The 25,384-nt window shown below is 42.4% G+C and overlaps 1 protein-coding gene across 1 annotated transcript in view; it reads right to left on the minus strand.

Moving 5' to 3' along the window:
* Nucleotides 1-25,384, minus strand: part of LOC122813215 (4-trimethylaminobutyraldehyde dehydrogenase-like) — a 306,910-nt gene that overhangs the window by 120,888 nt on the left and 160,638 nt on the right. The window contains exon 7 of the mRNA XM_044085401.1: nt 6,568-6,708. Within this exon, the coding sequence (XP_043941336.1) occupies nt 6,568-6,708 (141 nt within the window). The remainder of the gene's footprint in view (nt 1-6,567; nt 6,709-25,384) is intronic.

A 25,384-nucleotide genomic window follows, 5' to 3' on the forward strand; every position in this document is an offset into this window, starting at 1 on the left:
GAAGACACAGGACTGGAGACCAATTCTAGATCTGGGTGTTTTGAATAAATCTTTTTGAATTCCAGACGGTTATGGTTCAGTCCATCCTTCCCTTTTTAGGAAAGGAAATTGGATGTGCTCAATAGATCTCCAGGACACGTATTATCACATCAAGATGGACAAGTGCTCCAGGAGATTTCTCCACCTCCAGCTGGGAGCCAATTACTACTAATTCAGAGCCCTGCCCTTTGGTCTCGCCACATCCCCCAAGGTGTCCACCAAATGCATGCAGTGGTAGCGCCTCACTCGAGACTACATGGACACTGTTTCTTTATTTAGACGACTGGGTCATCACTGCTCCCACCAAACATCTCTTAGAAAAATCAAGAGACTACATCCTTTAGACTTGCGCTTACCTGTGGATCACAATAAACCAAAAGAGATCTTATCTGATCCCAATGCAGAATTTGGAATTTATAGAGGCAAATTTGAATACAAACACTTGCATAACTTCTCTTCCCTTCCCTTGTCTAGAAAAAAATCAGATTTCAAGTCAGGAAAATCATCATCAGCAAGACAGTAGCTATACACCTGGTCCTGCAGGCTCTAGGTTCTATGGCAGCAACCATTACTTTTGGTACCTTTAGCAAGTTCCACATGAGGATTCTACAATGGCTTCTTGCATCCCAATGGTCCCTTCTTCATCAGCCGATTTCATATCATATTTTAGCAACAAACCATTGCAAAAATATCTTCTCTGGTGGATTCACTCCACAGACATTCTAGTGGGAAGCCTTTCATACCACCTCAGCTTCACGCCATAGTTACCATGGACGCCTCCCAGATTGGGTGGTGGGCATTATCGGGGCAAGACAGTCCAGGGCACTTGGTCAGTTATACAGCCAGCTTGCATATCAATGTCCTAGAGACGATGGCAGTGCTGTTAGTATTGCAGGCCTTTCAAGCTGTTCTTCCTCCATGGACAATCACGATCCAGGCAGACAACATGTCAGTCATCTGGTACATCAACAAACAGGGCGGAATGAAGTCTTATCCCGTTTGTCAAGAAGCACTCAAGAGTTTGGCAGTGGGCAATCTCTTCCAACCACTTTTTAATAGCAATGCACATCCCAGGGAATTCCAATGTGATAATGGAAAAGCTGAGCAGATGCATCCTCATGTGGAGCTAGGATGGAACTGCAAAACTATATTTTCTTAATTATGTCCTTCCAGCAGTGTAAACTTCCAGTATAGGGGGCAATCCAGGTGTCATTTCCTAGATGGTGGGAGGCTTTATGTGGAGCTAAGATGGGACCACAAAACAATATTTACTTAATTATATCGTTCCAGCAGGGTAAACGTCCAGTAAAGGGAACGTTTCAGGCAGCACTTCCTATAGGGTGGGAGACTTTATGTGCCACTAGGATGGGACCGCAAACTATGAGGTGAGCAAACTACTTGGGGCCAAGCTGATTCACTGAGCAAATGCTATTGTTTAAAAATGGTGCCAGAATGCATTATCATCTTCAAAGCTGCATCTTGTCAGTGAACCTGTATTCAATGTAGCATTCCTCAGTTCATGTTTGGCAGGATGATTGGTTTTATGTCCAGCTTTTGCTCAAAAGAGTTGCTCCAAATAACCCAGGCAGATCAGCTGGATACTGGTACAGGATGGAGTAGGATTATGTCCTCAACCCACTTTTCTCCCACTTTTTGGTGACATTAGTTAACATGACTAAATCACCTACTGCCAGTTCTTACACTATCATGGGGCTTGCCCTGATGTGGCATGCAGTCTACGGTTCATGTTCATCTGGCTACAGGATACTGTGCACCACAGATAATTGAGTGGCTTGACTGACGTGACACTCAGTCTATGGTTCATGTTCTCTTGGCTACAGGATACTGTGCACCACAGATGATGTCTAAAGTAGCTTGTGTAAACAGCTTTTCCCCCTAATTGACACTACCTTGAGTCTGTGCTGCTGATAACGATTTGTTTTTCAATGTTATGGGTGAATTTCACATGGAAACTCCCACCAGGTTGGTGGTATCCCGCAAAGACACAGGGAAAATATAAAACCTACACATAGGCATTGCCCAGAGATCAGGATCAAACACTGTACTTTGTGCTTAGGAGACAAGGACCTTAACCATTATGACAACCATATCTACAGAATATGTCTGTCTAACCTATATGTCTATGGTTATTTCATGATAAAAGGATAAAGAGAGCTGAAATCTGCATCACACCGTATCAAGCAATGGAAAAGTGGAAGAAACAGAATGCAATCATTTGTGAGGCTTTTGCTGATATTTTCTCTTTCACCTGTGCATGAAGCAGCTTGGAGGTGATCCCCCTATACTGGTTCTACACATGGAGTTGCTGGGAAGTTTAATCCTTCTTGTAAACAGATGTTTGTAATTGTTGGGTAGTTCTTCTGGAACTATGGAAATACAGCAAGATAGATATCTTTAAAATATATAGTAGTTTTACTTTTAGTTATCAATTACGACATCATAAGCTGACATGCCAATAAAAAATACAACTTGGCTTACTGAGGCATCCATTAACTGTCTTCTTTTTTTCCCTTTTTGTTAGTATCAGAACTTCATAAAATTTTCCAGAATCTGCCACAGAACTGAGCTCTAGTAAAAGGCCATATGGGTTAAATAGTTCAGCTCTTAAGAACAGAGTACTAGATGTATATACTTTCTTTCCATACCTGTGCGACAACTTCGATACTTTATAAAAGGCAAAGCCACCTACGACAGAGACATAGACCTACAGAATGGTAGAGAGACAAACTGTAGAGGGGTGTGTCCTGGGATTATTACAAAAATCCTGCCTTTCTTTAGGAACCATGTAAAACGTGTCTGCTTTCTTGGGTACTGGAAGGTGTGGCTACAGACTGCTTTCATGACAAATGTTGCATTAAAGAAAAACTCTCTAGTTTCATGCTGGCATTACCATCATTTTCATGTAATGTTTTTAGCAAAAGAGACAGCATTACATGGTGAAATGAAAAATTCTCCCATAGAATTAATGTCAGTAAATACAATGTCCTCTGGGGGAGCCATTAGACTGACAGGGTATGCTGTTCCAAGTATATGAAAACAGTGTATCAGTATGGGTTATGTAAAAATCCTCATCATTGAAGGATAAATTACAGGAACTTCTTTTTCATTCTTTTTTACTCTTACAGACCACAGTCATAACTAGTGAAGGTTTGCATCTCTTAGTTTTTATACAAGGATGTATGGCGGCCAATGGAGAAAAACAACACAGATCCCTGCAGTTACCTGTTTATTTCCAAAGCAATATTGGGCGAAAGACTTACAGTCAAAAGCAGATGGAGGAATTAAAGGTATGCTGGAGGAAGGCCCAGTGGTGGGTTAGCTGGCTTAAAATGATTTGACATAGCTATGATGTAGATATGTGCTGACTTTATTTTAAAAGTCTGGAACAACAGGGTTGCTAGTTATTCTTCAGATATTTTCATGACTGATTTAAATCCTTGTTTAGGGGTTATCAAAGAGAATGTATCTACTGAAATCAGAGAAGACTTTAATATTTTGCCAAAATCTGAAACTGCAACACTAACTATTCAAGTTTTACCTTCTCTTTTCTATCATTCTTAACTTCATTCCTTTTATTGTCATTCCCTTTGTCAAAACTTTTTCAGCTTTTCTAAATGTTCTGTTAAACTTTTTCTCAAGAAACATTAACCATTTTTTATTTAGGTAATCTGTTTTTAAATGCCTTAATCAGGTAGTCTTGTTACATTTTAAATAGATTTAACACGTCTCAAGTTTATAATCAGGCCGTAAACAGAACAAGCACTGGTATAATCCTTATAAGACAGGTGGGCATAATGGTTAGGCCATTTGCCTTACAAACACAAGGCACAGGGTTTGATTCTCAAATGAGATAACTGGCTAGGCTTAAAATGGCTCAAAGTGGCAGATAGCCTACTTCTAACTTCCTGTGCTTTCTGCTTACAACATATACACCTGTTGATAAATACAGGAAGACAGAACATGATCTTACTTTCCCATGCTTAGAAGAAGATTCTTAACTTTTTTTGGAAAAACATTGAGTTGGGAAGAAAACTTACTGCAAAAATAACAAATGCAGTGAGTCACTGTGTTAATGAAATTATCTTGCTCATATTGAATGGTCATAGTTACTGAGATCATAAAAGAACTGAAGACTTCAAAACACAACATTACATATAGATAAAAAAAAAAAAAAATATATATATATATATATATATATATATATATATATATATATATATACATATCTATATCAATGTGTGTGTGTATGTGTATGTGTATACACACACACACACACACATATATATATATATATATATATATATATATATATATATGGGTCTACTTTGTTTCATTGAAAGCTCATTTCACTGAATTTGAATTCACCCTGACCAAATCACTGAAAGCTCAAATTACTGAAAACTCATTTCACCGCATCTTATTTCATTGAAGTGAAGTACTGGCACTGTGCAGAGTACTGTAAGGCAAGTAAAAGGTATATGCTCTTTTCCCCACTGTAGTGCGCTGGAGTTAGTATATATAGTTGGGGTGGGGGCACAGCAAAGTAGATATATATATATATATATATATATATATATATGTATATATATATATATATATATATGCTAGTATAAATATATAGATAGATACATATACACACATATGTATCGAACTATATGTTTATATGGTACTTACGTATTATCGCAACCAGATTTTAGCGATAATACCACTCGCTTCTCGATATCGAAATCTGACTTTTTTGTTGTATAGATGTCAGCAAATGTCTTTTCTTTCACACTGAAGGTTGTTTTAAGACAAGTTGTCAAGAACAACGGAGAAAGTCAGTGTGTCGCTGTGGCTGTGTGCACTTTACTACCAGCATGTGTGAGGCTATCTCATTTGTGCATTAACAGTGCTTGCAGCCACAGTAACTTTTCACGCTGTTCTTCGTAACCCTTCTTAAAACCACCTTCTCTCAAAAACAGTCCTTTTTTTTTTCTCTCTTCCTTGTCAAAGTGCGTGTCACAATACATGTTTTCGATTCAATAGGACTCCAAATGGTGAGGAGGCGTCCCTCTGTGTGTTTTAATCCCAGAAATGCATCTTAAACTAAGCAAAATACTGTGTTGTATGAGTCTCAGGAAAGGCTGTGATACCTGAAACCCAAATGCAATTACGACCGTTATTCATCAGCATTTGCTGCCACGATGCTGCCACGAAAAAAAAGGAATGTTCAGCGGGTGGACTTTCAATAAGCGACATGTTGCTGGCAGTAAAGTGCATAAAGGAATAACAGCATGTTTTTTTTACATTTTATTGAAAACACTCCCAGAAAAAAACTGTATTGTTAAAGGAAACACACTATAGGACAGTTATAAACCACTAATGGTCAGATATCGATATCGGGAAGCAAGTGGTATTATCACTAAAATCTGGTTGTGATAATACGTAAGTACCGTTTATATATGTGTGTGTATATATATATATATATATATATATATATATATATATAGAGAGAGAGAGGGAGACATATATGTGTGTGTGTGTGTGTGCACACAGTAGTGTTACATAACTTCTAAGAAAACTGAAGCTGTGATGAGGCCAGGATTACTCACTGCAGGGAAGACTGTCCCAACTGAGAAAGATCTGGATGGATCATATGGAACAGAAGGTGAGTAAAACCAAATGCTACGATTTCTGTTACAGAGAATTCCCTGACAAAGAGTTACTGTACTTGATCTAGAGCATATATAATTCAGTATGTCATTCACACTGCAATGTTGATAACGGCAGACATTTTCACTCTACATTGCTGTATCAGTTACATACCTAATCCAAGCAGTACTCACAGTAAAGTACAAAAACATGTGAAGTATTTAAAACAGATACAAATACAACATAACACTTTGGCATTAATATGTATCACACATTACACTCTTCTACGAAATAAACTTGTGCTGCTCAATATAATATTTTTAGTGGTGCTTTTCAGTTTAACAGTGAATTACTGTTTGTGATTACTAGTAATATATACTGCTTCTGGTGTGATTCAGTGTTAACTACATTTAAATGGTACTACAGGAACAATACAGAGAAGGTTCTATGAAGCAGTCACATATCAAAAGAGACACCTCATACTAATAATGTGATATTCTATATAGGTGTGAAGTCACTCATTAACTTCACTTACCCCCCCCCCCCAAGTCCAGAAGTTTCTCTATTCGAATTCCTTTGTTTGTTATGAATTCATTAAGGTAATCCTATATTACTAGTACAGTGTAAATTTATATTTACTATCTATGTTGTTTACATAAATTATTATATTGGTAGGGTTTTTGACTGATGATAAAATGGGACAATACTCATTGCTACGAGTATGATCAATGTAGTAACCTGACTGCCACTTGGTACTATATCCACAAACCACAACTTCAAAGCTGCAATGTTAACCTGCGACTTTAGCCCATAAACCTTGTACAAGTAAGAATGCATCATTTAAAAGTTGTAATGTATTCTGAGATGACATACCTGTCCTTGATTCACAAAGTTTGCCAGCAGAGATGCTTTCACTGCATTGGGCAAATCACAGTCTGAAAAGATAATCATAGGAGATTTTCCTCCAAGTTCCAAGGTAACTGGTGTTATTGTCTTTGCAGCCATTTCCATGATCTTAACAGAAAACAAAAAAAAACATTTATTTTTGGCAAGTGTTTACATACTATTTAACCAGACAATAGACATCTTATTAACATCGGATTCCCTTCACAAGCTCGAAGTTTCAAAACTTCGAACTGCAAATGCTCGAGACCATAAGATCGAAGTTTTGAAACTAGGAATGTTTTGAATGGAGATCGCCATACAGTGCGGAATGGGAAATGTACCATTTTCCTCACTGCATTGGGATCTCAGTGTTGGCAAATTTATTTAGCAGGGGGTGCAAAAACATACTTTTTTTAATTACAATTTCAAAGTTTCAAAACTTCGATCTCATGGTCTTGTCCATCTGCAGTTCAAAGTTTTGAAACTTCGAACTTGTAAAGTAGCTCCAGTAACATCACCTTTGAGTAGCAGTACTGTAAACATAGTAACTGTCTCCCATCCCATAAGAAGACTCATAAAGAAAACCATATAAACAAAGAAAAATGATAAATAATAAAATAACAAAGATTCAATCACTTTATTAAAATACTTTCTAGCTCCACGGTTAACATCTTCCAGGGGAATAAATAACCACAAACAAAAAAGCAATTTATATTAACATCAGTTAACAAGCACAGATAAGAAACCAATACATTAATTAAAAATATATATTTTTAAGAACACTCTTCCATGCACACTCACTATTCAATCCATAAGGTTGCAATGTATTACATTTTAAAAGAAATAACATTTCCTTATATAAACAGATAATTCCTAATATTAACACTTTCTCTTCCATTTATATTTATATTTAATTGCCATAAAATTGTAGTCCCCAAAAGAGCACTATTGCTTTCAGGCTTCTCTTTAGTGTCATCAGCTTATTCAACTTCTGCCAATGAAGTTCATGAAGGTGCTACAGAAATAGTTTCTCTTCAACAGATATCAGAGGATTTTAGTAATGTACATGTGCTGCACATTAGTCATAATACGTGAAAACTTAATACCAAAGTACAGAGCTTCAGCTGCACAAAACACACTCACCATTGCATATCAACATATATCAAATCATTTAAAATGCACCTGTGCAAGGTGCTGAACAGGTGTGTTGCATAGCAGTGTATGACTTCACTTCTTAGTGATTAAAAAAACCTCTGTTGCAACGAGCACAAATATCTGAGCAAACAATGCACACAAAAACAGACATGCATACTAAAGTGCCTTTCACTGTATTCATCGGACCCACTTATTCCAGCAGAGATACACAAGGTGCATACGTCATGCACAGCTCTCCCACGCATGCATGTGCAATGAGGCAGAAACCTAAAAATGCATTTCTCATGTAAGTGGGCAGGCCTAACAATTAATCTGTGGTTCTGGTCTACTGCTGTTTGCCTTTTTTGCAGGTAGAGGAATGGTTATAGTGCCAGTGACATTCACAGTGTAATGTAGACCCGAAGGTGCTCAGCAGAAACATACTCACCTAATGCAATTAAAATGCAGTGTTTACAACATGCTGTACTATGCAAAACTGTGCCTTTATGTTGCTGTGAGGTTTCCACGTCTTTCATTTATTTATTCATAAACACATACATGCCACACCACCCAGACTGTATCACTCAACCTCTCAGTGCAAGAAATCCGGAGAAAGCCTAACCTAATTGAGGGTCAAAGACCCCAAAATAGAGACAGACTTTAAATATAAAACATAGAACGTTGCTAGAATAACAGTCTTTATGTTAACATACATTTTCTGAAGGATATAAAATCTGAAACTCATATTTATGCCATTATTTCATGACTTCAGTCCTCAGTGATTTGCCAGAAAACCACAAATTTTATGAAAAACAGATTAAAAATATGAGGCAAACATCTGGCTGGCTGAGAGGTTTATTTGTGTCAATGTAGCAGGGTAGTCCTCAAAAGTGGGTTGCATCCAAGGAGAATCACCAAAAGTAACCTCATATACCAAAGATAGTAACTGAAAAATCTAAAGAAGGAGTCATAAGGCTGGACCTTGAACCACCAAAAGTACTAAAAGAAGCTCAGTTTCTGAACCGTAGGTCCGGAAAAATAGTGCCTGTTGAAAGATGCCCTTAGTGTCAGAATATATATCACACTGGGCAATTCTTTAAACCAGTACCTGGAAACACCATCACCCTGCTATAATTGTTTGTTTGTCTGTCTGTCTGTCTATCCAACTATCCATCCCTGGTAAAACAGCACTTAACTGCATTGTCCAAGAGCAACTTACTGAATAATGGAAAGAACAATGCAGTTTAGTATAAAGGACTAAAGCTATGAATTGTTAATGCGCTTCATTTTGTAGTCCTAGGTTTCATTCCCACAGTCCCCATATGTTTATTCTGAGATTCTCAGCAAGTCACTTAACCAGAATGAATAAAGCTGTATAAAACCTGCTAATGCTTTTTCAGTAAAAATATAGCAATTATGTAAAATGTGAAAACATTAGAAAATAAAGGAATAGAAAGTTATGTCTTACCATAACTCTGCATATGTGTTGTCTATCTTCATTCCTCCCGACATCGACGCTTGGATCTGACTTTGCCATATTCTCCAGACTTGGATTCAATTCTCCAGCTCCTCCCTCTTACACATAATGCACTACACCCATCCAAGCACCTCAGATCGAGTTTGCTGATTCCATTCATCCATAATCAGGACAGCAAAAAGGAATGGCAGATGAAACTCGGAAATGGGACCTAAGAGTCCCGTCATGTTCCATGATCCTCTAGAAGAATGAGGCAGGGGAATGTCTGGGTGGGAAAGTGAGGAGGAATGAAGACAGACAACACAGATACCAAGTTGTAGTAAGACATCATTTTCTAATATGATGTCATCTTCTTCATTCCTCCTCATGGTAGGGTCAGAGTCCCCTAATACGTGATTCCCGGCTGGCCCTCATGGAAAGATATGCCAGAGCATCATTGAGCCACAGGAAGCCCTGCTCCTAGAAACAATATCTAACATGTAATGTGCCACAGAGGTGTGACTGTTAGACCATGTTGCTGCTGCACAAATATCATCAAGGGAGGTTCTAGATGAGAAGCTGGAAGAAGTAGCCATAGCCCTGGTGGAATGTGCCCTAGGAGGTCAAGGTAATTCTAGCCCCTTTCGTGAATAAATGAAAGAGATGCAACCAGTTATCCATTTTGCTAGCGTGATCTTGGAAACTACTTGGCCTACTTTGTTAGTTGAGAAGGCTTCCTATGTTGTTTAGTTGTGTGCATATAGAAACACAACTGTCTATGAACATCAAGAAGATGAAGGAAGTACAGTTATGTACAGTTACCATAAATGTAGATGTTCGATTGTATTCACTGTTGCAGTCATCACATTTGGGTTAACTGCTTGCAGTAGCCCTCAGTCGGCCTGATTATCAAAGTCTTGGGTCCTCTGTCGGTTGCTGTCTCATCTTCCATGACGTCAGGTATTCAGGGGTATAAAGCATGCAGCCGACGCCATCACATCAGTTTTTCTTGCCCCAGATGTCAGGTGCTCCCATAATGGGAAGCAATTATATATATACAAGGTTACACCTCCAACAAAAAAGCAAATACACCAAAAGCTTTAAGCACAATAAACAAGAATAGAGGTATAGCCAAAAGAAATCAGGGGGCTGGAGGGAGGGTAACCAGGACTGCAACAGTGAATACACTCAAACATCTACATTTATGGTAAGTGTACACAACTGTACTATGTTCTTCATGTTTCACTGTTGCAGTCATCACATTTGGGTAGACTCCCAATGCTAAGGATGAGAGGAGGAAATTAGATAGCATTAGGACCAGCTGTAAGGCCCTGCAAGACTGCAATGGCAAAGCCAGCTCTGGATTTAGAGAAAATTGGCAAATGGTAATGCTTGGTGAAGGTATGTACAAAACTCCAGGTAGCAGCTTCTAAGATGTCCCTGGTAGGGACACCTCTGAGAAAGACTGTAGAGGTAGATGCAACCCTGGTTGAATGTGGTCTTATCCCCTGTGGGGTAGGTTTTCCATGGTGCTTATAGCAGAAATGAATGCAATGGCCTATTCATTTAGAAATGGTTTGCTTTGAAATGGCCTTCCCCTCTGCCCCTGCAGCAAATGCAACCAGCAGCTGTTCAGATTTCCTGAGAGGTTTAGTCCTGTCCAAGTAAAATCTAAGTTGTCTGTGCACATCTAAGGAGTGCAGTATTCCTTCCCCTTTGTTCTGTGGATTAGAAAAGAAGGTTGGCAAATGAATGGACTGATTAAGAGCCACACTGGATACCACCTTGGGCATAAAGGAGAGATTGGTCCTGAGGGACACCCTCTCCGCATGAAAGATGATGAAAGGCTCCACTGCCATAAGGGCCTGTAATTCAGACACCATTCTTGCTGAAGTGATGGCTAAAATGAAGGCAGTTTTCCAAGAAAGGAATTTTATCTCTGCATTTGCAGATGGCTCAAAAGGAGGTACAGTGAGTTTTTCCAATACAAAGTTAAGGTTCCAGGCTGGAGTAGGGGCTCTCCTGGGTGGTCTTAAGTTTTTGGCCCCTCTGAGGAACTGCTTCAGCAGTTGATGAGAGAAGAGGGGTGGTTCTGTGCTGTAAGGAGCTGAAATGGCTGAGGCATGAATTTTGATGGAGGAAAAGGAAAGGCCCTTGTGAAGCATCTCAGTTAAGTATTGAAGTATCTGAGGTAAATTGGGTGCTGCTGTGCCCATCCCCTGAGTTTGGTTCCAGGAACAGAATCTTTTCCATTTTTCAGCATAAGATTTTCTAGTACTAGGCCTCCTTGCCTCCAGAATGACATCCAACACTTGCTTACTGAGGGATGGTAATGGCGAGTTATCAGGTAATTAGCCAGGCTGCCAGGTTCAGGGTTTGAAGCTGAGGGTGCAGAATCTGGTCCTCCTGATGGGACAGCAGGGCAGGGGTCTGAGGCAGGTGCCATGGTGCCAGCATTGACACACTGTGCAAAAGGGGGTACCAGTGTTTGTGTGGCCAGTCTGGTGCAATCAGTATCGTCCTAGGGTTTGTCCTGTTTGATATTTAGTAGTACCTTGGAGAGGAGAGGCAGAGGAGGAAAGGCATAAACAAAGTTTTTTTCCAGGTGAAGGACAGGGCATCCACTTTCCAAGCTTGTTTTTGGGGAGTCCTTGTGCAGAATTTGTCCAATTAGTAGTTCTGGGGGGAGGCAAACAGGTCTATCTCTGGGCTCCCCCATTTGTTTCTCAACATGTTGAATATCTTTGGTTCCAGTTTCTACTCGTGTGGGTCCATGAGATTTCTGCTTAGTTTGTCTGCCAGTGTATTTAGCTTTCCTGGCAGGAATTGAGCCTGTAGGTGCACTTGGTAGCTCAAGGCTGTGTTCCACAGAGCCATGGCTAGTCTGCAGAGAGGGTATGAGTGGGTTCCCCCCTACTTGTTTATGTACCACATAACAGTGGTGTTGTCCGTCTTTACCATTAATTGTCCTGGAAGAATGTGGTCCTTGAAGGCTGTCAGAGCATTCTGTACAGCTAATATTTCTTTTTGATTGATATGCAGGTGCATTTGACTTGGATTCCATTTGCCCTGAATGCACTTCCCTGCCAAGTGAGCCCCCCATGCATAGTCTGATGCATCTGTTGTTAGGGTTTGGGTGGCAGGGGGTAGAGTGAATGGCAGTCCTTTGCTTTGGTGGCAGGCCTCTGCCCACCAAAGGAGCTCTAGGTATGATAGGAATCATTGCTTCTAGATCCTGAGAATGTTGACACCATAGGCTTTTTAGATACCATTGTAGTTTCCTCATATGCAGTCTTGCATATGGAATTAGGAGAATGCAGGAGGCCATGAACCCCAAGGCTTCCAGTATTTTCCTTGCAGATAGCTGGGTCTTTGTGGCCAGTAGTTTGAAGTTGTTTCTCTGGCGTGAGGAAAGCCATCTGGGAAGTTGTGTTCAAGCTTGTTCCCGGGAATACAATTTGTTGGCAGGGTACAAGATGTGATTTCTTTTAGTTTATGGTGTACCCCAGAGAAGTTAGCAATTTTTGTACAAACGCCAGATGATTCAATAGTATGTCCTGGCTTTCTGCCTGAATTAGACAATCGTCCAGGTAGGGGTATATTTGACTATTTCTTTGCTGCAAAATGCAATGACTCGAGCTAGGCACTTTGTGAATACCCTGGGCGCAGTAGATAAGCCAAAGGGCAGTGCAGAGAACTGATAGTGCATGTAGCCTGCTTTGAAGCATAGGTATATTCTTCAAGATTCCCTGATTGGGATGTGCAGGTAGGCTTCCTTTAAATCCAGTGTTGCCAACCCGGCATCCTTTCTAGCATAGGAAGCAACTGGTGAAGAGTTAGCATCTTGAATTTTGGGATCACCAAAAATGTGTTTATGTAGAGACGTCCAGGATAGGATGCCAGGAGTTGTCTTTTCTGGGCACCAGGAAAAGTCTTGAGTAGAAACTTTGCCCCCTTTCCTCTTTCTCTTCATAGGTTCACAGGTTCATAGGTTGATACTAGGCTATCTGCCCTTGGGCATTTATAAGCCTAGCCAGAGTGTGTTTGGCTTTCGCCACCCTTTTAGATTAGATGACTGTGCCTCTGTATAGTAGGTCACAAAAGGTAGCCCTTTTAAGGTTAGTTTACTATACCTCTGTCAAGCAGGGACACAGAAGAGATCCCAGGGGTAAACTTACGATCTCCCATCCACTCATCAAGATTTCTCTTGAAGAGGGTCAGTGAGGGGCTCTGCCTAACATGGATTGGGATTTTGTTCCAGAGTGAGGGGAGCCTCTGGGATATGAATCTGTCCCTCCACCATGTCCTATTTATTTCTGTGCTGAGGTTCAAGTCCCTGGAGCATGTAGCTCTAAGGGATTTGGATTTCCTGAGGTGAAGCATGTCCATTAATTCTGGGTTGGACATGGCTTTATACGTCAGACACAGATCGCCTCTGAGTAGGGGGTACGCAACTGAGTAGAGCTGGAGTTTCTTTAGCCGAGCTGCATAGGGCATCTGTTTGAGCCCCTTGATCCTCTTGGTGAGGTACTTTTGGGGTCTTTCCAGTTGCTGCAGGTGTCGGGTAAGATACAGCCCAAATGGGGCATTGTATTCAATTATGGGCCTGATAAGTGATGAGTCGAGGGGCACAATGACCTCTCTTGATCTAGATGTGAATCCTTTCATGATAAGGTGGGCTATATAGAAGGTCTTTCTAACCACTTTGGCAACATGATTGTCAAAGGAGAGACTGCTATCTACTTGGGTCCCCAAGTCCCTAATTACTTCTTCCATACTTAATGGATTACCACCTATGTGGTAATTTGTGGGCACTTTGTTTTTCCCAAAGGGGATGACTATGCACTTTTTGGCATTTAGCCTTAGGCCATGGCTCTGGCACCAGTTATCCGTCTCTGTGAAACCCTTTTGGAGGATGCTTGTGTCAGCTGGAGAGTCGATTACGGCACCCAGTTTGCAGTCATCTGCGAACTTGGCCAGCCATAGTCCACCCGTGTTAGCCTGTACCTCTGAGAAATATATACCGAACAAGAGAGGTCCCAGGACTGAGCCTTGTGGGACGCCACTTGTAACTGGTTTAGAGTCTGACATGGCACCTGCTATTCTGACCATGTGGGTTCTATCCCTGAGCCAGTTTGCAACCCATCTTGTGACATAGGGGTTGATATTTAAGCTGGTGAGCTTATTTATGATGCCCGAGTGGGGTATTGTGTCGAAGGCTTTTGCAAGGTCCAGGTAGGCTGTGTGGACTACCTTCCCTTCATCTATGGCTTTGGTAACTATTTCAAAGAAGTCGACAAGGTTCAAGAGGCAAGATCTGCCCTTCACAAAGCCGAATTGGGTAGGATCCAGTGTCTGGAGGTTCCCAATGTCTTTGTTTATGATTTCCATGATGATACGCTCCATAGCTTTGCAGACCAGGCTAGTCAGGCTTATAGGGCGATAGTTTCCGGGGTCTGTTGTGGCACCACCTTTGTGGAGTGGGACCACTGTTGCTGTACGCCATTCCTTGGGTACACATCCTGTAGTAAGGCTGAGATTGAACAGTGACTTTATATGAGGGTTTAGTTCTTCTTGGAGCTCGTGTAAGACGCAGCCCGGGACACCGTCTGGTCCCATTGATGCTGTGTTTTTTGCTTTGGAGAGGGCAGCTCTCACCTGTGCATCTGTGATCTCAGGAAGGCTACACTCTGTTGGGATAGACATTTGCTCTTTTGGGGGGGAAAGGGGGGGTTTGCACTGAACCTTTCTGCCAGGATGTTGGCAATGTCTGTGGGTTCAGTGTATTTTTTGTCATTTTTCACTAACTCAGAGCATATCTGGGAGTTGCCTCCCAGGTTTCTGACATAACTAAAGAAGGCCTTGTGATTATCTTTAGTGTCTTGTGCAATTTTTCTTTCGAAGCTGGCCTTAGATGATTTTATGAGGGACCGTAGTTTCTTGCTAGTACTGATCAGAGACGCCTTCCCTTTTTGGGATTATGCTCTATCATGTAGTAGCTTTCTCCTTCTGTTGTATAGCTTATTTATGGACGGGGTCCACCAGACAGCTCTCCTGCCTTTGGAGAAGTGAGTCTTGGTTTTATTTGGGATAGCATGCTCCATGCATTCCTGTAGGTGTCCATAGAATGCTTTTGTAAAGGATTCTGCATTTCGGGCCATATTTTCCACTGGCCTGGGGGTTTTGAAGGATTCCACCTCTGTTTTGAGAAGTGTGAAGTTTGCTTTTGAGAAGTTCTTCACCGTGGTTTCCTTGGCTAGGGGTGGGGATGGAATATGGATGTCTAGTGAGATTAGTTTATGGTCTGATCTTACCAATGAGGGGTATACCTCTGGTGTGGAACACAGAGACCCCATGTTGGTGATGACCAGATCCAATATGTTTTCCCTCTTGTGGGAGTGGTGACCAGTTGTTCAATAGCATCTGAGTTTATAAATTCTAGGAACCGTTGGGCGTGGGTGTTTGGGCTTGAGTAGTTTTCCCAATCAATGTTTGGGTAGTTGAAGTCACCCAATATAATGGTGTTTGGAGAGACCTTCATATTCTCCAGTGTTCTCAGGAAAACCGAGTGAGGTTCCTGTGTTTGGGAGGGTGGTCTGTAGCAGGCTACAAACTGAAAGGCAGTTTTGCCCACTGTTAGTTGCACATGGATGGTCTCCGATGCTTCGTGCAGTGCCACTAACCTGGAGGTGTGGGTATTCAGTTTGAATAACCCTGATACTAAAGAGAGAGAGGGAGAGAGAGAGAGAGAGAACTTGCTTTTGAACCTCTGCCTACTGATTTGGGGGTAGATCTGGCTGACCATTTGGGGTTGGTAAGGTGTGGAAGTGGAATCTGTATCCTTGGGAAACTATATTTAAAACCCATTTGTCCTGGGTAATGAGTTCCCAATTTTTTGCCTGCAGGGCAATCTTTCCCAGTAAAGGAGCAATCAGTTGTGCAGGGCTTGGAAGTTTTAAAGTTAAGTCATTGAGACAGTTTACCATAGGGGGAGTCTTACTACTCCCTGCTTTGGAAGTGGGAGCCCCCCACTCCTTAGTCTTGTGCGTACCTTGGGACTGAAGTCTGGGTGTTCTGCTTGTTCTGGGTTTGGACTAAAAAGGCCTCGAAGAAGCAGGAAAGCATCAATTCTTAGAGGGTCAATGCCTACTAAATCTGGGAGACTGTACTTGCAGGAAATCTTTAACAGTTTGCATAGATTTAGATTTTTCCTCCATCCTTTTAAGTACTTCTTCTGCTTTGTTGCCAAACAGGCGGTCCTGGTTTAAGGGAGCATCCAGCAATTTAGCTTTAACATGATCTGGCAAAGATTGCTCCTTACGTCAAGCATGCCTACTAAGTACAGACCCAGTGACAGCAGCCCTGCAAGATGTCTCTAGTGAATCAAAACCACATTGCAAAGTATGTTTTCCAACTTGTTCAGCAGAATGCATTAAATCTGTAAATCTTTATTTTCAGCACAGTCAGGAATCAACATCATTTTCAGTTTACGCAGTCCAATAATATGCTGCTGATGCTTTAACATATGAAACTGGCAGTTTAAGGCCCTAATGGCCAAGGTTGCAGAAGTGTATACCTTCTTACCCCATCTATCCAACTTCCTGGAATCTCTATCAGAGGGGGTAGGATTTTTGGCAGTAGTAGCCTTAATGCCCTTGGGTCCCTGTGAAATGGTCTCAGGATCCACAGTAGGATTTTTAAAGAGGAACTTGTGAGAGTCAGGAATCCTGTAATATCTATCTGGTTTTCTGGGAGCAGCAGCTAAAGAGTCAGGGGCCAGGCTAGATTCCGAAAAGGCATCATCAACAATGTCCAGTACAGGGGGAATAGCTAAAGGCCTGTGTTGGGGCAGGAGTAAGAAATCCCTAAGCCTCTTTTTAGTCAGAGTAATCCTGGCTTTCCCAGCGAAAATGCTCCCTAAGAGTATTCAAGGTTTCACCAAAAGAGAAATCCTCTGGAGGGGAAGCAGAGGGAATACAGTCCTCTGCATCAGAATCCTCATAGGTAGATAAGGGTAAATCCTTGTCATGAGACGAAACAGAAATTTCAGAATCCTGATCAAAAGAATCATAAGCAAACTCAGTCCTAGGTCTCTTAGAGGGGGAGGGTTGTCTTCCCCTGATAAAAGTAATAAGGTCTTCAACCATTCTTATCATTTGTTTTTTAGGCATAGAGGCCTGACCATGCTGTCTGGGTGTCAGTTTTCTAGGTATGGATCGAGTTTTAGGCCTTAAAGAAGAAGATGGCGTTGGTTTAATATACAAGTCAGTAGGCCTGAATGCACCCTCAGAAGCTGGTGCCTGTACAGCAGCTCTAGACCCATCCAAGGTAGAGACATCCGCAGGTTCCACAGTTGAAGCATCTCATGGCATACCGGACTTCGAATGGGTCTCAGTAGAGGCCTGCGAATCTAAAGTAGTGGGTATCAGGGGCTGCGAAAGCACCTCACTAAGTACCGGCGAACTGGTGACTAGCTTTGGAGAAGTGTCGTCGGCAGCTTTGGACCTATGCGGTCTGTCTCTGTCTTTATCTTTGCCTTTTTTCAGAATTTCGGTAGTCGGGTGGCTTACCAAAGCCATGTCTGGGTAACTGAATGGAAATATACTGACGACAAATAGTTTATTGTTTAAATAAGGCACAAAACCGACAGCGAGGTAGGTTGTGGTCAGGGCCTAGGCAAGGAATACAGTACGAATGAAAATCTTTATGAAGTATTTGCTTTCCACAAGAAATACAATTATTGACTTTTATTGACATCGGATTAGAGCAAGAAAAAGCTTCCCCAACGGGGTACTTAGCTTAGTTGAAGACTTTGGTTCTGTAACTTGAAAACTAAAATTTCAGGAGTCGGCCGACTGGCACTTGCGAACTGCTTCTGCTTCGGGCACCGCACGGCAAGAAAGACTGATGTAATGGCGTCAGCTGCATGCTTTATACCCCTGACTACCTGACGTCATGGAAGATGAGACAACAACCAACGCAGGACCCAAGACTTTGATAATCAGGGCGACTGAGGGCTACTGCAAGCAGATAACCCAAATATGATGACTGCAACAGTGAAACACGAAGAACATCATACTCCCTTTTGTTAGAAAAATTTGAAAAGAACACTGGTAAGTGAATGGACTGACTGATATTGTTTTCCATGGCTACTTTAGGCATAAAGGAGGGACTGGTACATAAAGAAACCCTGTCCTTATGGAAAATTATGTAAGAAGGTTTGGAGGATAAGGCCTAAAATTTGGAAATTCTCTTAGCTGAAGTAATGGCCACTAAAAAGATTGTCTTCCATGACAAAAACTACATGTTGCAAATGGCAGCTGGGTTCCTGAGTCAAACCCTGTAGCATGACAATGAGGTACCAAGGAGGGGAGGCGTCCTTGATGGGAGGCTTCAACAAGAGAAAATTTTCATAAATGATTTGCATAATTTAAAGGTGGACAGGAAACAAGACTGTCTAGCAGCTGAAAGTTAGAAATTGCAGCTAATTGAAACTTGATGGTAGAGAAGATAGCTTCTTCCTTAAGCAGAGTACTAAGAAAAAGCAGAATATCTGAGAGTGGTACTGAGAAAGGGTCAGTATTCTTATCTATAGCCCAAAGAGCGAACCTGTTCCACTTACTGGTGTAGATCTTCTTAAAAGAAACCTTTTCTGAGGCTAGAATTATTTTACGGACCGGAGAAGCAAGCCGGGACTGTCTTGCTAGGGTTAGAAGTGGAGAAACCAAGTGGTCAGCCTGAGGGCGTGAAGATTCGGGTGCTGCATTCCTGATGGGTAAGAGAGGAGTCTTGGCTCCAGTACCCACTGAGGACATTTCAGATGAGACCAGAGGAAGAGGAACCAAACTTGATGAGGCCAGAAGGGGGCAATGGTGATGGCTGAGCTCTTCAGCCTGCTTGCCTTCTGAAAGAATTTCTGGATAAGTGGAAGGGAGGATAAGCATACAGGAGACCCAGTGGTCAATCATGGACCAGTGTGTCCCTTGGGAACTCCCCCGGAGAGGGGATCAGAGAAAAGAACTTCCTGTATTTGTTGTTGAGGGGACAGACAAAGAGGTTGCAGCAAGGTTGACCCCAGCGATTGAAGATCATACTCGCCACTAACTGACTGAGGGACCACTTGTGTGGAACCAGGATTGATCTGCTGAGTCTGTCTGTCAAGTCACTGGCTTGCCCCAGAATGTGCATTGCAGTCAGAAGGCGGTCTGATGAGATGGCCCATTCCCACACCCACATGGCCTCCCTGTACAAGTGGTACAAATGAGTTTCTCCTTGCTTGTTGATGTACCAGGCTACAGATATGTTGTCAGTGCGAACTGCAGTAGCCCCCACAGGGAGAGCGTTTTGAAAGGTCTGTAATGTTTGTAGAACTGCTCTCATCTCTAGAACATTCATATGCAACCTGGTTTCAATGGGGGACCATGTGCCTTGGACCATCTTCCCACTGTAATGCCCCCCCACCCAAACTGGGAGGCATCTGTGGTCACTGTGGCTATTGGATGGGGGGGGGGGGCTTAAGAATGGTCTGCCTAGAAAGAGATTGTCTGACTGAATCCACCACCTGATGTGCCATTTGTAAATTGGAGTTAAGCTGATGGGACTGGATACAACCTGATAGAGAATGGACCATTGCAGTGCCAATATCCACTGATGAAAACGCATGAAGAACCTTTCTAGAGGGACTAAAAGAATTGCTACTATCATGGATCCTAGGACTTGCAAGACTAGACATGCAGAGGGGGACTGGTGGGATAACATTTCCCAGACTTGATTCCTCAATGCTATTACATGGCGCAAGGGAAGGGAAGCTATTTGATCTCTCATGTTCAGCTGCATTCCTATGAATTCCAGGTTCTGCATGGGAGTCAGTTTGGATTTGTTTAGGTTTATAGTGATGCCCAGGGAGTGTGAAAGTTGGATTAAATAATCTCTGGCTTGGAAAAGCTGATGCCTCGTGCAGGTGGTAAGAAGCCAATTGTCTAAGTATGGAAACACCCAGAATCCTTTGAGTCTTATGTGAGCAGCTACGACTGCCATGTATTTGTTGAACACCCGGGGTGGGGTGGGGGTGGTGAGCCCAAAGACCAGTGCTCTGAACTGAAAATGACTGGCTCCCACATGAAAGCGCAGGTATCTCCTGGAGCACCTGTCTATTTTGATGTGGTAGTATGTATCCTTGAGATCTACTGAGCAAATCCAATCATCCTTGTGTAACAATGGCAGAATTGACTGAACCGTAACCATTCAGAACTTCAATTTCTTTGCATAACAATTCAATTTGCTTAGATACAGAATGGGTCTTAGGCCCCCTGTCTTTTTTAGCACCAAAAAGAAACAGGAGCAGGTTCTGAAACCTCTTTGTTTGGATGGGACCTTTTGGATGACTATTAATCGCTGCAGTTGTAGGATCTCCTGTGCTGCCTGCTCCATCTGCCTGGGAGGCATGTCAGGGAGGTTCTTGGTGTTTGGAGAAGGGAGGAAAAAGGGAATGTAGTAGCCTCTGGATATTATGCTTAGCACCCAGGGATTTTGAGTCAAATGGGTCCAGACTTCTGAGTGCAAAGCAAGTTGACCCCCGACTGCCTCCAGAGATGGACAATTGGTCAGCGCTGCAGGAGTGCTGATAGGGCTTGTTGTAAAAGGTGTCTCTGAAACCCTGGTTTTGTGGACCCCCTCTGTCTCTAGAGCAGCGTCTACCATTAAACTCTCCTCCTCTACCTCTGGAGGAGGGTTCCCCGCACGGGTCCTGGAAAGGCCCTTGGGACTTAAGCAAACAATCTTTCTTGTCTCTGTGTTGGTTCCTGGAGAAGGACCTCTGAGGCACAGAAAATTTGATTCCTATAGCAGAGAGGGTCTTCCAGTCCTTTTCTCTGTGGGTGTGAGTATCTCTAACAGACGGCCCAAACAGTGAAGAGCTGTCATAGAGGGCATTCACAAAAGACACCTTAAAGGGCTCTGCGAAATCACATACCCTCATCCAGGCATGCCTCCTTAGGGGAAAGTCCTGAACCGGCAGCTTGTGAGGTACCTTCTAGTGTATGACAAATTAACCTCATTGAGGAATTGGTGACAGACAACAGAGTGGTCAGCTTGGGAGAAATGTTCTTAAATTCCTCTGCAGGCATGGACTCAGACAGATAAACTGAACGCTCTTTGATTAGATCTATCTGTAGCCAAGTAAAGTGAGCCAGGTAATTTAATGACTTCAGCACAAAGGTGGCTGAGGCATAAATGCACTTTCCAATCCTGTCCAAAGCTCTAGTCTCCTTGTTAGTCAGATGGACACTGGCAGTCTCTTCTGCCAATTCTTTTTTAGTAGCTGTCACCACCACAATGACATCAACTATGGGACACTTACTCCAATGTTTTCTGTCTGATGATGGAACCAGGAACCTATCAGGGGACTCGGGAATGGGCTCGATGGTGTATGGTTCCTTCCATACAAATGAAACAAGCTCCAAACGAAGCAAAACACTAGTAACCAAAAAATAAAAAACAAACCGACCCAAAACGGGCAGAGAAACTCCACTTTAATGACACGAGCAGAAAACAGCAAATCCCATTAACTAAGCACTTTCACCATCAAAATATGGCTTCTTCAGAGTTACATGGGATCCAAACAACTTAGTTTAAATAGAATGATGCAATCAAAACCAACCAATCATTTCAGATGATGTCACACTGAATTAATTTAAAAAAACACACAAATAATAAAGGCATTTAAAACCTTCAGTTTTCACAAGAAAACAACAAAACAACACTTTTACAGCTTATGTGACCATATAATAAAAAAAATATATATTGTTGGTTTGTTTTTTATTTTTTGGTTACTAGTGTTTTGCTTCGATTGGAGCTTGTTTCATTCATTTGGTATTTTTAACCCAACATAGGTTCATAGGTTGGTACTAGGCTATCAGCCCTAGGGCCTATACAAGCCTAGCCATAACAATTCCCTGGCTATTTCTTCCCACATTATTTACTTTCCTGGACCCCTGTCTAGCAGGGCGACTGACGTGATCCCTGGGGTGAATTTCCTTTCTCCCATCCAATCGTCAAGGTTCCTCTTGAAGAGGTCCAAAGAGGCACTCTGCTTGACATGTATGGGCAATCTATTCCAGAGTCTGGGGAGTCTCTGGGTCAGGAACCTATCCCTCCAGCATGTTTTGTTTATTGTGATGACAAGGTTTAGATCCCTGGAGCGTGTAGCTCTGAGGGATTGGGATTTCTTTAAGTGTAGCATGTCCAACAGCTCTGGGTTTGACATGGCCTTGTATGTTAAGCAGAGATCGCCTCTGAGTAGACGATATGACAGAGTATAGCTGGAGTTTTTAAGGCGGTCAGCGAGGGGCATCTGCTTTAGGCCTGTGATTCTTTTAGTGAGGTATTTCTGAGGCCTTTCCAGTTGTTGCAGATGTCTTGAGAGGTACATACCAAATGGGGCGTTGTATTCTATAATGGGTCTAATGAGGGATGAGTACAGTGGGATAATGACCTCCTTTTTCTGGATGAAAAGCCCTTCATGATGAGGTGTGCCACATAGAAGGATTTCCTGACTGTTGTGGCGATGTGGTTATCGAAGGTGAGACCACTGTCTACCTGTGTCCCTAAGTCTCTTATCACACTTTCTGTGTTTAGTGTACTGCCACCTATATGGTAATTCATGGATACATGTTTTTCCCAAAGGGGATAACAATACATTTCTTGGCATTGAGCTTGAGCCCATGGCTCTAGCACCAAGCATCTGTTTCAGTATGGCCCTTTTGTAGAGTATCCACATCATTTGGAGATTCAATAATGGCTCCCAGTTTGCAGTCATCTGCAAACTTTGTTAGCCAGAGTCCTTTAGTGTTGACCTGTACTTCAGAGAAGTAGATGCCAAACAAGAGCGCCCCAGGACTGAACCCTGAGGTACTCCACTTGTCACTTGTCTGGAGCTGGATTTGGAGTCGGCTACTTTTACAGTGTGGGTTCTATCAGTAAGCCATTTAGCAACCCATTGGGTGACATAGGGATTAATACCCAACTTAGTAAGTTTATCTATGATTCCAGAGTGGGGATGGTGTCAAAGGCCTTGGCAAGGTCTAGATAGGCTGTGTGGACCACCTTACCCTTGTCCATGGCTCTGGAGACTGATTCAAAGAAGTCAATCAGGTTCAGGAGACAAGATCGGCCCCTTCACAAACCCAAACTGGGTGGGGTCCAGTGTTTGAAGGTTGCCAATGTCTTTGTTTATAAGTTCCATGATAATACGCCCATGGCCTTGCAGATAAGGCTTGTCAGACTGATGGGACGGTAGTTTCCGGGATCCAAGGTGGATCCCCCCTTGTGGATTGGGATAACTGTAGCTCTGCGCCACTCAGTGGGCACGAAACCTGAGGTGAGGCTATCATTAAACATGACACTTAGGTGAGGTGCCAGTTCATATTGTAGTTCATGTAGTACACAGCCTGGGATGTCATCTGGTCCCATGGATGCTGTATTCTTGGCTTTAGAGAGTGCGTTTTGTACCTGTGTGGCCGTTATTACTGGAATTTGGCAATCTTCCGGTATTGAGATGGGCCATTTAGGGGGTGAGAGGGGGGTGAAGTTGGCACTGAATCGATCTGCCAGGATATTGGCAATATCCTTTAGATCAGTATATTTATTGCCATTCTGTTTTAGCTCAGAGCAGATCTGAGCATTGCCATTTAGATTCTTGACATAGTTATAGAATGCTTTGTGGTTGTCTTTGGAATCTTTGGCAATTTTATTTTCATAACTAGCTTTGGAGGATTTTATGAGGCATCTCAGTTTCTTACTGAGGCTAGTAAGGGAGTTTTTTGCATCCTGGGATTTTCCTCTTTTCTGCAAAAGTTTCTTCCTTTTGTTGTAAAGGTTGTTTATGGCAGGGGACCTCCAGATTGGCTTCCTTTTTTTGGATGAGAGCATTTTGGTTATATTTGGGATGGCACGATTCATGCATGAGTGGATGTGCTCGTACAGTGCCTTAGTGTAGGATTCAGCAGTTGAACTTTCAGTTCCCGTCTGCATGGGTGTCATGAAGTTTGTCACTTCTGACTTGAGTAGCATGAAGTTGGCTTTGGAGAAGTTTTTTATGGTGGTTTCTTTACTGGGGGGTGGGGTTGGGATGTGGATGTTAAGGGTGATTAGCTTATGGTCAGACCTGACTAACGAGGGGGTGACCATAGGTATGGAGCATTGATTTCCCATGTTGGTAATGACCAGTTCTAGGATATTGGAGCCCCTGGTGGGACTATGGATTAGTTGATCCAGGGCATTGGAATTTATGAATTCCAGGAACCGCTGCGCAAAGGTGTTGGGACATGAGTAGATTTCCCAGTTAATGGCAGGGTAGTTAAAATCACCCAGTATTAGGGTGTTTGGTTCTATCTTAATATTTTCCAGTATGTTTAAAAAGGTGTAGTGAGAATCTTGGAGTATGGTGGGGGATCTGTAGCAAGCTACAATTTGGATTGCAGTCTTACCTAGTGTTAGTTGCACTTGGAGAATTTCAGACACATTGTGTTGGCCAGCTAGCCTGGTGGTGTGAATATCCTTGGTGAATATTGACACTCCTCCACCTTTAGTGTTTCGGTCCTGGTTTAAAGTGTGGTAAGAGTTGTAGCCTGGTATTGCAGGGGTGCTCTCTGGAGCCTTGAACCAGGTCTCAGTTACTGCACAGATATCGATGTTCTCCATTTTAGGAGTGCCTCGAGAGAGTGCATTTTGAGGTTTAGACTTCTAGCATTGAGTAGCATTACCTTCAGATTTTGCATGCTTGTACCTGTTATGGTGGTGGTTTTGTCCTTTGAAGTTTGCCTAAAAAAGGCACTATAGGGGTGGCAAGAGCCTTAGCCAGTAACCTGAATCCCAGGGGCGACAGGTGCAGACCATCTCTGGCAAAGCATCGTGGTCTGTCAATCATGTCATCCCAGGCAGACAGATACTGGATCCCCTTTGAATGACACCATAAGCTTAGCCAATTGTTGAAGTCAATTATTTTATCCTTATATTGTGGTATCATTCTGGGCGAAGGCAGGATACTACTCAGGGCTAGAGTCATACCTGCCTGGGTCACATGATCCGAGAGCTCTTCCATGTCTCTTTTCATGTAGTCCAGGGAGGTACGTCTCAAGTCATTCACTCCAACATGGACAATGACAGAGTCATATTTGTACTTGTTGTGGAGTGACTTGAGTGCATGCGTTATGTGGC

This window comes from Protopterus annectens, chromosome 10.part0 (genome assembly GCF_019279795.1).
Source record: "Protopterus annectens isolate FY-2018-M chromosome 10.part0, PAN1.0, whole genome shotgun sequence".
Taxonomy (NCBI): Eukaryota; Metazoa; Chordata; order Ceratodontiformes; family Protopteridae; genus Protopterus; species Protopterus annectens.